The sequence below is a fragment of the Mya arenaria genome, chromosome 17, assembly GCF_026914265.1.
Source record: "Mya arenaria isolate MELC-2E11 chromosome 17, ASM2691426v1".
NCBI classification, from domain to species: Eukaryota; Metazoa; Mollusca; class Bivalvia; order Myida; family Myidae; genus Mya; species Mya arenaria.
Window position 1 is genome coordinate 39412671 of NC_069138.1, and position 16636 is coordinate 39429306.

Consider the following 16636-nt stretch of genomic DNA (forward strand, 5'->3'; position numbering starts at 1 on the left):
ATATTAATACAGTTCGTGTCCTCTACTTATCTATTGAACCCCTTGAAGGATTCGAAATAACTTGAGACAATTGTTCACCGTATTGAGACTATATGCAGAGATGGAGAGGCATCCGTTTCGGGTTACATATACAAACGTTTATATTTTTGTTGTTTTAGTTTTATCCTTTTTAGCGTTCAGTCTCGATGACAATGACAGCGTTCGTTGATACGCCACCCATCGGTGTTTGACAAACTCGAGTGTTTTGAAACTGATCAGATTTTATCCAGTGATATGTCAGTTACGGGGTCTTGGTGTATATTTTAAACTTAGCATATGTCATGTTTAGGATTTTCCGCTACTGAACCATGTTACATGAGAACAGTAACTAAACGTAAAGTTTATAAATGAAATTCACAACGTTACGGATAAAACCCATGTATAATAGGTTATTAAAAAAAAGATAACCTATCTGCACCTAGGTTTAAAATGATTGTTAAATTGTAATCGGTCTTGTTTAACTCCTTTTCAGTTTTGACACTGGCGACTCTTATCCTGTATATGACGTCACATCAGTCCTGAGTTCACTTACAACGTAGGGTAAACACAGAAATGATGCCTAGTGATACCAATCTTACAAGAAAGGAGAGGGTACTGAAAAGTGTTGAAATGTTTTTTGTTGTTGGTGCTGTTCTTTTATACTAATACTAAACTTTCAGGAAAAAATATTGTAGGCACAAGTTGATAAAGCTGATGTTTATAAATAGTCAATATTGATTCACTGGAAGGTTAATTTTACTTCTGTAAATAATCAAGATGAAATGTGAAGCAAACACTAGCACAAATCGACTGACTTGGAGTTTGTGATATGTGATATTTAAAGAGTGAGTTACTTTTTCAGGGGTGCGGCAAATGCAATCGCATTCATTTAAAAATAATAGCGGTTATTTGTTTACTAGCAAACATTGTCCTAACGTTGACATTCCTAATTCTTATAATAATCTGGGCTGTTATTAGTTCATCTTTAACAATGCCACAAGAAAGCTTAGCATGCATTTCTTGCGACACAATGAAGTCCAATGCTCAAATAAACCTCGGTCCAGAAGCTTTTGGTCAGTCTGCTGTCAAACAGAGAGACGATGGGATGTGTTGCGGTCCTACGAAAAGCCTTTTTGAAATGTTGTTTCAAACGGTAAACCATCAAGTTAATTGGTCTCATTGTTTACCTATTGTTTCTTTAAATTGTTCAAGGAACACTGCATTTATAACCAATACTTTTGACATGAAGAATAACGGAGAAATTTTCATCAAAAGTAATTGTAAACTCAATGTGTTGTTCAATGTTCCGTCAAAAACTCTGGAAAAAATCCAAAGAACATCGAACCTGATATAATGGTTGCTTCATCTAGACTGTTTTGCCATTTAAAAAATTAAATAATTTGTCAGCACTTCAGTTTGAATCAATTAACAATTAGCAGTGATTCTATTAAGGATGAATAATATTTCGCCGTACTCAAACTCAGACAAATATGTCAATGCGTGATATGGGTCTATCTTGTTTGGCATGTTATAAAATATACACTTAAATATATATTAAATTTTAGGAAATGGCAGCTCAGTATTACTACAGCAGTTCCAGTCAAAGTAAGTCTAAGTTTAGATGTTGTTTTTTTTCTGTTGAGGAAGGCAAACGCGAAGCCATAAACAGTGAATGTATATGTTATTTAGTACATTATTAGTAAATGAATTTATCCTAATTTCCACCTTCCATGTTTTAGTGTGTTTTGTACATAATACAGGTCTCATTGACATAGCGGAAGAGTATGCTGACTGTGAAAAAGAAACAAACGACAAGCAGCCAATTGCTAAAGTAGTTGGAATTGTTGGGTTCAAACCAAGCTACATTATTGATGGTAAGAACAGATAAAATTTTGTATCATATCGTGTGATATGCGTGTTTGCATCTATCACGGATGATATATTAAACACTTCTTCATTTCAAGGTCATCACAAGATCCTGTGGAATAAAAACGGTCAAACATTTTACGCAAACAATTGCCTCCACTTGGAACTCGAAGGGGAAATATTCATCAGGCAGCCTGGCTACTACATCGTTTCTTCGCAGCTGAATCTACGACGACAAAATGAGACAGACACACCGATAAATGAAACCAGACCAACTACTTTCATTCATCATGTTGATCTCCTTTCACACAAATATGGCACGACTGGTGTCTTAATGCAAACCAAGAAATCAATTGAAATAAATGGTGTATACTTCACAAGTTTCCTGTCAGCGGTTTTCAAGCTGAACAAATATGATAGGCTCTCTGTTTCCATATCCCAACCTGACTTGTTAGACATTGGCCATTCTAATGATAATTTCCAGATTTATTACACTTATAATCTGCAATAATCGCTTCACAAAGTGATCTTTAATTATGACACGATATAGATCAATAAATACACTCATATACTTTAATTTACTAAAATCAACAACAAATCATCAACTATTTGCACGTACATGCAATCATTTGAAAACAAGTATCAACATGTATATTTTCATTTATGGCAGAAGCGAGCATTTATCGTTTTGGGTTTGCTTTAAAGTAAGCTAGTATGTAGTTTTTAATATTTGTTGATATTGTTCTGTTACATTTACATTCGTGTTGCACTGCCTTACACAAAGGCATATACTTTCATCAATTGCAATTCATAATCACATACACACGATGTCATCGTCACACCTACATCTTCGGAACATTTCTGATCTTGATAAACGACGTTTGTGCTTGGTCAAATTATGTTTTATTTCAGTAATTTCGATGCCAATGACCTTATTGAGAACAAGTATGACAGTTGTCCAATTATCTTGAAGGACGTTTTTTTACCATTTACGTTGTTTATCTCGAAGAAATTTTGCAAATAATGATTGTATATGTCTACATTGAATATTTTAAAATTGCGGTCCATCTGTGTATGCAAACATTATAGTGAAATCGTCCGCTAGCAGTGACCTGACCAAATGTTTTTCATAAATACTTAAGCATTAAATCCTACATTGATGTCGTGTCATTAAAGATGTTTTGCAAGTCTGTTTAGATGAGTATTATTTATAAATCAAATTATAGATGTTAGTTGAATATATCAAACATAATGATGTTTTAATGTGTTCAAATTGGGAAAAGTTTAATATGTACGATAGTTCGCGAGATTTTGTGAGATCCCACGGGATAGTTAGTTTATTTCAATTCGATCGTTTCTCTAGATTGTGAAGGCAGCTGTTGATATTAATAACTCCGAGTCGGTCTTGGTAGACGTATTGTTCATTTTGGATTGCTTTGCTTGGCTCAACCACTGGACTCTCAAAATGGAACCTTGACTGGTTCATACCCAAGAAACAGACTCAAGAGTTATTCATATCACATCTTTACACTCGGAAAAGAAAGGCTATTTTCATATGTTTGATGTTTTCTATGTTTATAAAAGATATATTTAAAGATTCATAATTTCATTATAAAATATCCGTCCTTACATGATTATAATTTAAATTTTATAGGAATGTATATTTAGCATAATTGATGATGGGTGATTTCACACATAAAAGTTGTGACATGTGTGCTATTTCACTCATGTTTATTTCGCACATGTATTTGAATTGTGTACAAATATGTGAACACTTTATTTCTTTGTTTGGTTTGTTAATTTATCGGCAAGGATATTTTTTTGTGTTCATTTTAGGAATTATATTTTCCAAATATATTTGAGAGATAAAGATATATGTAAGGATTACCTGAGAACATATTCGTCACATTTGTTTTGAGTGTGCTTCTTGTATGAACGCGAAATGACAAGCTTGTTACTCCATAAAGTGCATCAGTTTATTCCCTTGTGTTCAATTTTTAAATGAATATTGAAATACGAATAAAATGATTTCTTTCTTTTTCCGTATTTGTATCTTGTCGTCTCTGTGTTGATATGTCATAATTACTCGGTGTTTTCTTACTACACTTTGTGGTGTTACAGGAGATCATATTATGTGTCACTTGCATACAAATCGATCCAATAATAAGGTGCCGTGTGAATTCTGCTTTATTAGGATATACGTGATGTTGATATACAGTCAGTTGCTCATGTGACCGCGAAACGGACTTCTTTTCTATTCTAAAATTGTCAGAGGAAAAACACAAACAATAATCAATAACCGTATTAATAGTCCGCCAATAGTCACTCGCCTAGAAAGTTCAATTACTCTGCATGATAATGACACTGGCAAAGCTAATTGTAGATAAAATGTACATGTACATATACCCCAACCGCAAATGCTGAAAAATGTGCAGAATTGAACGACAGTTAATTGTATTTATGTTGTAAATGATAGCATCTCACTTACAACAGAAATGAACAAAAGCTTTGCCGGAGCAGTTCTGAACATCCAACACTTTATTCTTTAATACCAACATAACTCAAATCTATTCACATGTGGCAATTGTTTGTAAACACACACGTGGTCTAGAACCTTGAATTGCGAAATAATTGATTCATGAATAGAAAATTGTTTGATGACTGTTTCACGTTTATGCACTTTTAAAAGCTTTTTCCTCTTTTATATCGAACTGTTAAAAGGCAATTGTATATTATTTCAGGCGGGAACAAATTTCATCGTCGAAATGTTTTCGTGTACCACTTTCACTTAGATTGCTATAACGCAATACGTCGTTAATATCGTGCTTATAAGACACGGCATTGTTTATATGTGAGGAGGCCTTTTGTGAATGTCTCTATAAATAAAGCAATTACTAAATGGGATATCGTATTATTAAAATTATTAACGTTCTGCTTTTTCGGTGTTTGGTTGAATTTACCGTATTATATATATTTAATGTCAAATCCTTTTTAGTACTGATGCACATAGTAAATATATCATGTTAGAAGCGAATTTATATGGGGTATGCAGTAAGGCATGTAGTGAGTACATGGGGCATGTAGCGAAGTGAGGCATGTAGTGAGTACATGGGGCATGTAGCGAAGTGAGGCATGTAGTGAGTACATGGGGCATGTAGCGAAGTAAGGCATGTAGTGAGTACATGGGGCATGTAGCGAAGTGAGGAATGTAGTGAGTACATGGGGCATGTAGCGAAGTGAGGCATGTAGTGAGTACATGGGGCATGTAGCGAAGTAAGGCATGTAGTGAGTACATGGGGCATGTAGCGAAGTAAGGCATGTAGTGAGTACATGGGGCATGTAGCGAAGTGAGGCATGTAGTGAGTACATGAAGTATGCAGTGAGGCATGTAGTGAATACATGAAGTATGCAGTTAGGCATGTAGTAAATACATGAAGTATGCAGTTAGGCATGTAGTGAATACATGAAGTATGCAGTGAGGCATGTAGTGAATACATGAAGTATACAGTGTGGCATGTAGTGAATACATGAAGTATGCAGTTAGGCATGTAGTGAATACATGAAGTATGCAGCGAGGCATGTAGTGAGTACATGGGGCATGTAGCGAAGTGAGGCATGTAGTGAGTACATGGATCATGTAGTGAGTACATTGGGCATGCAGTGAAGTATGTAGTGAGTACATGAGGCATGGAGTGAGTACATGGGGCGTGTAGTGAGTGCATGGGGCATGCAGTGAGGCAAGTAGTAGCACATGAGACATGCAGTGAGGCGAGGCAAGGAGTGAGTATATGGGACATGCAGTGAGTACATGGGACATGCAGTGAGTATATGGGGTATGCAGTGAGGCAAGACATGGAGTGAGTGCATGGGGCATGTAGTGAGTACATGGGGCATGCAGTAAGACTAGCCATCGAATGAGTACATGTGGCATGTAGTGAGTACATGGGACATGAAGTGAGTACATGGGACACGGAGTGAGTACATGGGGCATGTAATGAATACATGGGGCATGCAGTGATGCATGTAGTGAGTACATTGGGCATTCAGTGAGTACTCGAGGTATGCAGGTAGGCATATAGTGAGTACATGGGGCATGTAGTACATGGGGCATGCAGTGAGTACATGGGACACGGATTGAGTACATGGGGCATGTAATGAATACATGGGGCATGCAGTGAGGCATGTAGTGAGTACATGGGGCATGTAGTGAGTATATGGGGCATGTAGTGAGTACTTGGGGCATGTACAGAGTACATGGGGTGCACAGAGATAACATGGAGCAAGTAGTGAGAACATGGGTCATGGATTGAGTACATGAGGCATGGAGTGAGTGCTTTGTGTACAATCTTGTTCGTTGTAACCATTTTTATACCGTATCGGCTTGAATGTAATGGCAATGGACTGTACTACTACAAATAATTTACCTTACGTACATTCTGTAAAGTGCTCTTACTGTCTAATAAGTAGGTAGGTTTCAACTCTATAACTCCAATAACTTTGGCAATGAGTTGGCTGTCTTTTGTTTATTTCGTTTATAGTATTATGTTGAATAAACTGTAACAAACAAACGATTGAAAATGGAGTTTCGTCTTATAAAATGTTTATTCGGAATATGCATTGGTAGTCTGGGATAATTTGACAGGAAGTCATAATCATGATGAATTGAAATATTTTTTTAAACAAAACAAATCTCCTATCAATATTTAGGGACTTTGTAAACTATACTCAACAATGCAATAAAAACTACAGGGACAAGCCTAGTATTCAAAAACTCAAAAATAAACCTTGTTTGTTTATTTCAAATGCAAAATATTGTTTATCGAAACTCAATGAAAGAGGAAATGTTATTGTATTAATGTTGACTGTTGAATTGATGAAGGCCTTTAATCTTAAAACTCGAATGTTTTTCAATACACATTCCAACGGTGGACGACAATTTGTGAAGTTTGATTGGAATCTTATTATAACGCAACAAAATTAATTACGCTTGGGCGATTAACTAACCAATTTAAATGTTATTACCGGAATGCATGTTGGTTAAGGATTAAGATTATGGTTAGGAACATTTTATTCCGTGGAATCGAGAGCAGGAATATATCATAGTTTACATCTTTTATTATAATTTTATGTTAAATCATAAAACATGCAGCTAAATATAAACTTTTTATGTGCGCATTATTTATAAGGAGTACGGGTGCGATCATAAACCTTAGTCAAATCAACTTAAAAAATCGACCTAAGAAGATAATCTGAATTCATTGTTCACACATATTTTCGTTGAGGAAATAGAGGATATTTTTTTTTTTTTCAGTGCTCCGCCACTCGTTAAAATATGTTTTTCTATGACACTCGTTAACTAAGGTACGATCTTACACTGAATAAACATTTTCTGGTTCTGTTATGCTTGTTTTCGGAGTTTTATTAGTATTTTAATTACCCCCTTTTTGGAAAAGGGTGTTTTTACGCCGTAACCCGTGGGACGCCCTTCATGCAATTCTATCTTTATGATAGCAGATGGCGTAGCTGTTAATCTTCTATTTCCGGTTTGTTGAGAAAAAGTTCTCTGATATTCTTTTTACAGTTAATTATTCGCTCGTTTTTTAGTGCAAATATTTTATGAACAGGAATCAATGAAGTTTTATTTGTGCATCTATGTTTCATAACGAAAACACTTTTATTTTAAGCGGGACATGAATACACAACAAAATTACTACGCCGCCATTTATTGAATGAAAATTTGAAAGGTCGAATGTACATTTGTTAGCAAAACAATTGGGGATAATCATTCAATATTAAACATTTTTCTTAGTTTAAGAGTGAGTTTCATGATACATGGATATTCAGAGATCAGTCTGTTTTGCTTGAAGACAGGTCGATTTCCAGGTAATGATAAGGACCATGCTAGTTTGATGACAAATTTTGAGGCGTGGTGTGGTTAAAAAAATATCAGTAAATCTGTGAATTGTTGTGTGAATTTTCCGAGAAATTCGTATTACATATTACAACGACAAACAGTTTAAGATACAGTTGAACGATGCTAAAACATTCTATTTATGTTCGAACAGTTGTTTTCGTCTGTAATTTGTTTGGTATGAACGCAAATGTTCGAACATTCAGGTTCAAGATCAAGAAAACGTTTGAAAAGCGGGATTATAAGTATCTTCCATGGCCGAGAGTGTAAGATAGGTTCATCCCAACCAGAGAGCGTAGGGTGTTTTGCGAAAACGAGGTTTACCGAGCGGCTATGGTAGATGCTTTTTCTCCCACCATAGTTAAACAAAATGAAGTAAAAATGTATTTTTGCTGGCACTCTTTTGCGCGTTATGAAAATAAATGCGCATGGATATGTGATAATTCGAGGTTGTCATGGATATGCGCGCAGTGATTCGGATTATGTTAGTTGTTAAATCGGTCTTTAAATAGTTCTGAGGAGAGTGAAGCATGATTTCTTGAAAGGTGCGTCCCACGGGTAACATTTAACGGCGTAAAAACACCCTTTTCCAAAAAGGGGTAATTAAGAAATAAATTAAAATGCTAATAAAACTCCGAAAAAAAAGTATAAAAAAACCCCAGAAAATTGTTTATTTCAGTGTAAGATCGTATTTTATTTCACTCGTGATAATAGAAAAACTGTTCTTTCAAAAGCAAAACGGGCTTATGGAAAGGTCACGGCATATATCTACTGGTCAAAAACTTGATTTTCACTTGGAAGCACGGACTATGAAAAATGACCACACATCCACGTTCATGTTAAAGTCATGTCACAAAAATACCGTCATTAAAACATTATAATTATTTTTCAGTCAGTTGTACAAGTGCGAATTATTATAAACGGTCTGTTTAAAGCATTTCGGGCTTTACTGTATCATTGAGAAAGATAAATTGTTGATTCTCTCTGATTTCAATATAAATGTCAATTATATGCTAATTCAATTTAGATCTTAACAAAAAATGCTTCAAAATTTATGGAGCTTAATTCAGAGAGTTTGAAAAGGAAGTTACTCCCGCAGACGTTGTTTGTGCTGGTTGACAGCCAAAAGAATTTTTTTTTTTGAATTATATAAAGAAAGCTGTTCGTTATATTTTTTTTAAATTCTATACCAAGATAAAAAATATTGTTTCATAAATGCTAACACGTTTAAAATAACTTCACGAAGGTATGATTAATATCTATTATAAATGAATTAGTGAAATTTGGTATATCAAACTCGATAAAAAAAGTTTACAAGTAACCTTAGGGTTAAATTCATTAAAATGATAAACTGCGTTCATAAACTTGTTCAGCAATTCTATTTAATTCTAACAGCGTAAAAGAACTCATTCAGGTCTTACCAATTTAATTTTGCGTTCTTCGGACGATGGCGAAAAAAATTGCGAGAGGGCAACCCCCTCCCCGTCCCCAACCCCCAGAAAAAACATGGTTTTCCATTTCTTTGAAACAGGTTTAGGCGAATGTTAAACCATGACTGTGTTTTTTTTGTTGTTTTTTTTTGTTTGTTTTTTACAATTTGGATTTATGTATGCATTTTGTACAACATAGTATGACATAACATAATTCAAATTTACAAGCATGATATAAGAATGCAGTTATGTTATGTACCAATAATAATTTAAATACTATGAATGTAAAAAACAATCCAAACCAAAAATGACTGATTTCGCCTGGACCGTATTATTAATTATATTCGGCTCTACATTATACATCTTTTTCTTGGCTTTTTATTTAAAGCGATTAGGTTACTGAAAAAAAAGTTATTGAAGGAAAACCTTCGACCAGTATTTACAAATGTGGAAAGCGAGATTTTGATACTTTGCAGGCCATTTTAGCTCACTTGCTATGTTTTCGCCTTTAAAATTATTCGCAAGTGATATTTGTTGACGCTTTCTTTGCTGTACAAGGGCTTTCATGGTCAAATTGTTTTGGTTTAAACTGTGTGCTGATAATAGTTTAAGCACGTTTGGGCATCTGAGCTGCATGAAATTTGACAAGCATCTATCAGTGTGTGTAACCCACGTGATAAATAACGTCACATATGCTACGTCGGTAGGCTACATTTTGTTTCAAATGAATACTTAAACCAAATATAACTTTTCTTTTTCCTCACCATTTTAAAAGAAACCAAGGGCAGTCCTTCCGACGTAGCATTTATTACGCATTTTATCACGTGGTATACACACACTGTTTATAAATAATAGCGTACTTTGCGACAAATTGGACATGTGACCACTTTTTATGATATAATACCACCACATGTTGAATACTTTGTATACAATTATATATAGGTTGGCCTGTTTGATTGTCCGTTCCTATTTTACAACTGTTTACAAAAGCTTCGTGTACATGTTTCTCTCCTTTGCCATTTAGTACGGTGGATCACTAAAGTGAGCCGTAATCACTGACGTTTTATCAGGAATGGTAACGGTTTTACTTTTGTTGTTGTAAATAGCCTTTGTTGGCCACAGTGAAGTATCAAAATATTGATTACAGACATGTCCAAGTCTACGGACATCAACATAAGTATGATGCATGACTTTAAAACATAAGTTACCAACTGGGGATAGTTGTGGCATTTGACATGCGCTCTATGACTATTATAACCGCAGTGTTGATATTAAGCATGCTTAGTCAACGACTTTAATACAATGTGAAAAACCTGAAGAAGGCAGGTCTTGAATCTCGAAGGCTAGCACAGTGAAACCTAAGAGTTGTCTGATTGAATCCACGTTTACAAACTTGACATGTGTGTTTGAAGGTGTCTTCATGTTTCTTTGTGTGAAGATTTAATCCGTACTTTTTCTTGTAGACCTTCGCACTATGGTTACATATATAAAGTCCTCTGTTGTATTATCTGAAGTAGATCTAGATGGTTTCGTTGGGATACTCGTTTATAGATCTCTGAATTATCTCTGTAAACTTTCATGTGTCGTTTTAAGTTGCTAAGCGTTTTGCTACAATAGTCACATTTTTCGCAAATGAACCGTCCTGAGACCACTGTTTCCTCAGGCAAGGGTATTCCCGAAATATTCAATGATCCGCTGGTTATATCCATCTGAAATATATCAATCCCTCATTAAAAAGTATCAGATAACTTTTGTATATAAAAGTTACACTTCATAATAAACCAACTGTGCCAAATATTTGCTTTTCAATAGTGTATTTCATTTAAAACTAGTTATTGTTTTTTTTTACCGCGACAAAATCCATAATGTACAATAAAACGTGTTGTGGTCATTATCTTACAGGTAAAACATTTATTATCGCATCCAAAGATGACGTAATGAGCTCTGTGATTTTGGGTCCAAATGAGGTAACCTCTTTCTCGAGAAAATCAACTTCAAACCTGATATTATTGACCTTTTTGACACAGAAGGCAACAAATTTCAGTCCCGCCCGGCATTTTACAGGATTAGCACATAAATTAAAGTGATAGTACCCAGCCAATTCGATGAACTTCTTAAAGAACATGTAAAAGCAAATATCAGGACCAAGTACAGTCATTTTAAGTAAATACACCTTCATGGTCTTAAGTTTGGATGATACAAAATCATAGTCATGGAGTTCTTGAGCTTAAAAGTTATATGTAATGGTTTCTATATCATTGAAGGTAAACCTGATAAATATTATCAAAATGCATTTTGTTACATTTTTATTAAATGGCTGTGTAGTCATTATGAATGTTTATTGAATTATTAATGCTTTAAAAATATGAACTTATTCATTTTTTTACATTATTATATATAGTTACTTATCTTTCAGGATCACTAGAGGCTTTCCAGGGACAGTGTTTTTTTCGCGGGAAATATGTTGACAATCCAGATGTTGCCCTGTGTGCAGTGTTGAAATGCAAGAGAGAATTGAAATCAGAGACCTTCATGCTAAAAGGACTCTGCACCATGATAAGATGTTTCTTTGCAAATGCTTTTGGAAGTTGACATATATGAACTAGTAATTAATTAGTTATTACGTTTATGAGCACTTGACGTGAACAAGTGTTTGTTTTTATTTGTTTATGTTCAAATGATGTATGAACTATCCAATAACCAATATTTCCATATTGATTTTAGTTGACAATATGTACTTAAGTTTAAATAATGTTAGAAGCAACATATTAATCAAGAACAAAGAAAGAAAATCTCACCATTGGAAACTTAAGTGATGATTAAGTATATACTTAGCTATTTTTACGTTTATTTTATTTCATAATGATTTTATCTCATTTGACAAAGTCATATTATTCTTTTAATATATTTCATAATAATAAGCAACCTTTTTTGAGGGTTATGAAAATGTGTGGGGGTGGGGTGTAAATCACATGTCCAAATGAGTAGGTTAGAGGTATTGATGTTGCTTTTGTATCATTTTTGTCTACATAATCATCTTAACTTCATCGATATTATGATAGTTGCCAGCTTATTATATTTGCCCTTCACTAAAACAATGCCTTGAATGTGAATATGAATAAACAACATTATTGTCTATGAATTATAGGAAAACCATTGCCACGGCAAGCATTTTTGTATTCTGTTGTCACCAGAGGGTTGCAATTGTAACATATGATTTTCAGTTAAATATACTTATATATTTGCCATAGCAACCAAATTTACATGTCACCAGAGGGGTGAAATTGTAATATTTTTATATAAAGGTTTAATTAGTGTGTCTTAAGTGTAGCACTATTTGATCTACATGTACATATAAAAATGTTTATGTTTTCTATATATTCTCGTATATGTCGAAAATCATTAAGAAGTAAACATGTTCAAGAAACATACTTTTTGTTGCTTTACCTGTAATACGGAAACTTCAATTTCACAGTCAAAAATTGGAAATTAAATAATAAAATGATTTGCGTTTGGAAAAGAATAAGCTCTGTAAATCTGATACTAACTCAATTTCGCCAAGATACCTCATTTGGGACCAAAATAACATGGCGAGTCATGAAAAAAAAAAATGACGTCACACATGGAACTATAGCTCGTATGAGCAAATTTTCTGTATGCGGTGAAGTTTAAAGCTGCACTCTCAAGATTAACCGTTGTGTTTGCATCGACAATGCTTCTAAGATGCAGGGCCGGCTCCAGGAATTGAAGTAATCTTTTGACATGCGTCTCTCCCTCAGAACTGAATATTATATGGTATAAAATGTTGAAAGGGGGGGGGGGGGACTCCCCAAATCTGTTTTTAACAATTCCTTGTCCGAAATGATGCATTATCTTATTGCTTATATCCGATATTGAATAGAAAGTAAATTTGGACGATTTTATAAGGGGGCGGGGGAGCATGTCGAAAGTGATTATCCGATTAAATTCACTCTGAATTCAGTTCATACCAACAGGAGAGTTAAAGGACAGGATTAATATCATAAAAATTACAATTTAAATCAAACCAAATGTTTTGCTGCTAGAGTTAATCTGGGAAACCAGGGTAAAATATAGATAGGAAGCTTGTTTTTAAACGGTTCTAAAATAGGGACAGAAAATCAAACAGACCAACCTATGTATAATTATATAGAAAGTAATCAAGATTTGGTGGTCACGCATTCAATGTGTCACACAGTTTGCTATCATTTATAAATGCTTTTCATTTTATTTTCGCCCAGAAACCCAAACGTTGTTAAACTATTATCAGCACACATTTAGGTGGTTAAACCAATAAAAAATGGCCATGAAGGTTCTTGTACAGCAAAAGCATTGTCAGGAAAGCAAAGTACTACATTTGAATAATGTTGAAGGAGAAAACATTGCAAAACAATATGTATTTGGAGCTTAAATGATCTTAAAAGTATCGAAATCTCGCTTCACCCATTTATTAACAACAGACTGGTCGAAAGTTTACCTTCAAAACATTTTTATTCCGTAACTTAATATTATTAAATGAAAAACCGAGAGAAACATGGTGATTGTAAAGCCGAATGCACGTCATGATGTTTTAGAAATATATACTTTAAACTTTTTATCAGACGAAAACTGGTTCCGAAAATCCTATTTTTTCACCGTTTCACCGCCAGCTTGCAGCTCAGATACAAACACCTCTCTTAAACCGTTGCAGACTCGGAATACGTGTACCCCCTGATAAATTGTCATTCCTTTTATCTCTGCCTCTCCTGGTATGCAATAGAGCTCAACAAATCTATACAGAGGTAGACCAAATACATTACAAAAACGAGGTAGCAAATCATAAATGAACACTCGAAATCTGATGACATACGATTCCGGCTTACAACGATCCCGACTGAGAATAAAAGCTACCCCGGACTGTATCTTCCACCATAGGGGGCGAGGGAGTTGTAGTAAGAACAACTGAACAAACGTTTACAAGATCATAACCATGAAGGTGACAGTTGGATTTGCTGTTGCTGCGTGCTGTGTCCTTGGATATTTTTGTGGTATTTAGTTACACTACAATTTTCAGATATTTAATATTATGAATAAGACGTGTGTTGTAAATATTACGACTTAAATTAATTCGTCGAAGTATAACTATTAGGATAATGATAATCAAAGATAAGATGATGTTTCCGTAAATGATTTTATAGCAGGCGATTGATACGTGGAAATTGATGTAAAAATAAAAATGCAATAAACGTACGATATAAATATTAAATAGTTATAATAAGGGTGGTTTGGTTATCAAACAGAATGCCTGCCTGCATTTACATACATGGGTTAGGAAACGATTTCATTCATTGATGGCATTCATTTAATTATCCTTTTATTTTATTTTGGAACAGTATGTTTTTAAACAACAACCTATATTTACACCTTACTGCTTTAATCCCTAACAGGTCAGTCAGAGGCGTTCGAGTGTTATGTGTGTTCGTCTTTGCTCAGCAGTGACTGCGCTGACCCGTTCCTTTCGGGCTCTAAGGCGGACAATTGTGCCATGTGTGGTAAAAACAAGGCCAAGGCGGGAGACAATGAAGGTAGGAATTTATACACCAGTATTCATGAATAGGCCCATTTCCTTCCAAAAGTGGTTTTAAAATATTGCAGTTTTCCTTAAAAATTGAATTTACCTAAATAAGATATATAAAACAATTATACATGGGTTACTAAAAAGAAAGGTAAGTAGTATTCAACACAATTTAAATTTCCTATATAGGACAAAAAAGAAACAGTTCATGTTAGTAAAACTGCTCAATAGTCAGGTTTAAACCTGTTTTGGAACGTCAAATCTCACACTGATCGTTTAATAATGACTTTCGATTCGTTTTGTTTTGTTCCAGTGGTAACCCGTACATGTTTGCCCATCGCCCTGGGGTTGTCACCTGGTTGCACATCAAATAGCGCGGGAGGTACAAGCACCGACGACTGCTACTGTAACAGCGCCCTCTGCAACGCCTCAACACGCGCCTCCATGACAACCGCCCTACTCTTTCTCATGCCTGCATTCCTTTCGTGCTTGAAGAATTTATAAGTGTGTGTTATGTGATAATGTTTAGTTAGTTGATATGACATGATTCTATTCTAATGTAGTTATCTGTATCCATCACAAACAGTGTTTATTGTGAATCTATGCTCAAAGCAAAGACGATCAGATTCTATAATTGAGCATAGATGTATACATAGGTTTAACATAGATTTATAAATCACAAATTGTTTTTAATGCAACTTTGTTTATTCTGCAAAACCATTTTGAATTTTCTCGGAAGACTGTTTTTACAAAGGACTGAAATGTTTGAAATATGAAGTAAATTTTACATTGAAATATTTTATTTTCAAAATAAGCTTTCTGGTATTTTTTAAAGATGTATATGATATCAAAATGGAGTCCGTAACTTTCAAATACATCTTATTTTTTTATCAAAGCTATCGCAATCCTATTTCAGCTTATGCTAAAAAACATTATTGATTCTTACTTTTAGAATAAAATAAACGTGAATACGTGCAGTTTAAATGTTTTCTGACAGTATGACATTTCTGTTTTTGAAGGACAAATATCTTGTTTACATTCATTGAATTACTGCAACATGATATCGCTCGGTGAATAAAAGTTGTATTAGATACAGATATTGATATATTACATTCGTAGTATTAGCCTCTATTTAGCGTTCTCTAATGCTCTATTCAACACAAACTATTTGCATTTAAAAATGTTCTGCAATACCATATGAATCCGTCCAAAGGTGTCTTTATGGAAATATGATGAAACTGTTTTATGATGCATAATTTTATGACGTTAATAAATTCAATAAACATTCTTAATAATATTTCATCTCTTTTTATTAAAAGTGAAGCTTACCATACAATTTCCCTTTTCAAGCGCATCCCGTGCTGATCAAGCTTCATATATTACATTTGTGTGCGTTTCCTTTAGTCCTATCCAGCCGGAAGTATCACTTTTTAAGTTTATCGAGTGTTTTTCCAACTTGATGTGTTATAATTCTGGTACCAAACAACATCTTTTCCAGGTCTAGTAAGTTTTTGGAAAGCCAAATCGTGTTTTGTAAATCCACTGAGGGCCTCATACCTCATAAGGGAGCATTTTCAAATTGTCTATTGTTTACACAATTAGTCCCCAGCAGCCCTCTGTATTCCTATTGTGGTGACAGTCAAGCCGAAACATGATCAAACAAGCACCAGCCGGGGTTTACAATAGTTAAGCCAGAGCTCATTCAACCACATTTTGGCTACCATCTACCCAGATCTGTCATACAGCCACCATGGACTGACTGTTCTCAAGTCGACTGTGTGTCCAAATAACCTCAATGAGCTATTTTCCGAAATAAATAGCATACACACATGACATATC

At 34.5% G+C, this 16636-nt stretch overlaps 2 protein-coding genes across 2 annotated transcripts; both read left to right on the plus strand.

The window, feature by feature from the left end:
• Window positions 1-818: 818 nt before the first annotated feature.
• LOC128224873 (uncharacterized) lies at window positions 819-2587 on the plus strand. Its single transcript, XM_052934965.1, has 4 exons — window positions 819-1171; window positions 1584-1623; window positions 1779-1892; window positions 1983-2587. Exons 1-4 carry the CDS (start codon window positions 1010-1012, stop codon window positions 2393-2395), a joined length of 729 nt encoding a protein of 242 aa, XP_052790925.1. The 5' UTR covers window positions 819-1009; the 3' UTR covers window positions 2396-2587.
• An 11429-nt stretch (window positions 2588-14016) lies between these two features.
• LOC128224796 (uncharacterized) lies at window positions 14017-16094 on the plus strand. The gene is made up of 3 exons (XM_052934848.1): window positions 14017-14270; window positions 14670-14807; window positions 15111-16094. The coding sequence occupies exons 1-3, from the start codon at window positions 14213-14215 to the stop codon at window positions 15299-15301; spliced, it is 387 nt and encodes a 128-aa protein (XP_052790808.1). The 5' UTR covers window positions 14017-14212; the 3' UTR covers window positions 15302-16094.
• Window positions 16095-16636: the final 542 nt, after the last annotated feature.

What these genes read in the sequence shown, in the direction of transcription:
- LOC128224796 (XM_052934848.1), top strand. Translation starts at nt 14,213, where the DNA reads ATGAAGGTGACAGTTGGATTTGCTGTTGCTGCGTGCTGTGTCCTTGGA. An exon ending in TGTCCTTGGATATTTTTGTG is followed by an intron (nt 14,271 to 14,669) that starts GTATTTAGTTAC and finishes AATCCCTAACAG; the next exon opens with GTCAGTCAGAGGCGTTCGAG. An exon ending in CAAGGCGGGAGACAATGAAG is followed by an intron (nt 14,808 to 15,110) that starts GTAGGAATTTAT and finishes GTTTTGTTCCAG; the next exon opens with TGGTAACCCGTACATGTTTG.
- LOC128224873 (XM_052934965.1), top strand. Translation starts at nt 1,010, where the DNA reads ATGCCACAAGAAAGCTTAGCATGCATTTCTTGCGACACAATGAAGTCC. An exon ending in TTGAAATGTTGTTTCAAACG is followed by an intron (nt 1,172 to 1,583) that starts GTAAACCATCAA and finishes ATTAAATTTTAG; the next exon opens with GAAATGGCAGCTCAGTATTA. An exon ending in CTACAGCAGTTCCAGTCAAA is followed by an intron (nt 1,624 to 1,778) that starts GTAAGTCTAAGT and finishes TACATAATACAG; the next exon opens with GTCTCATTGACATAGCGGAA.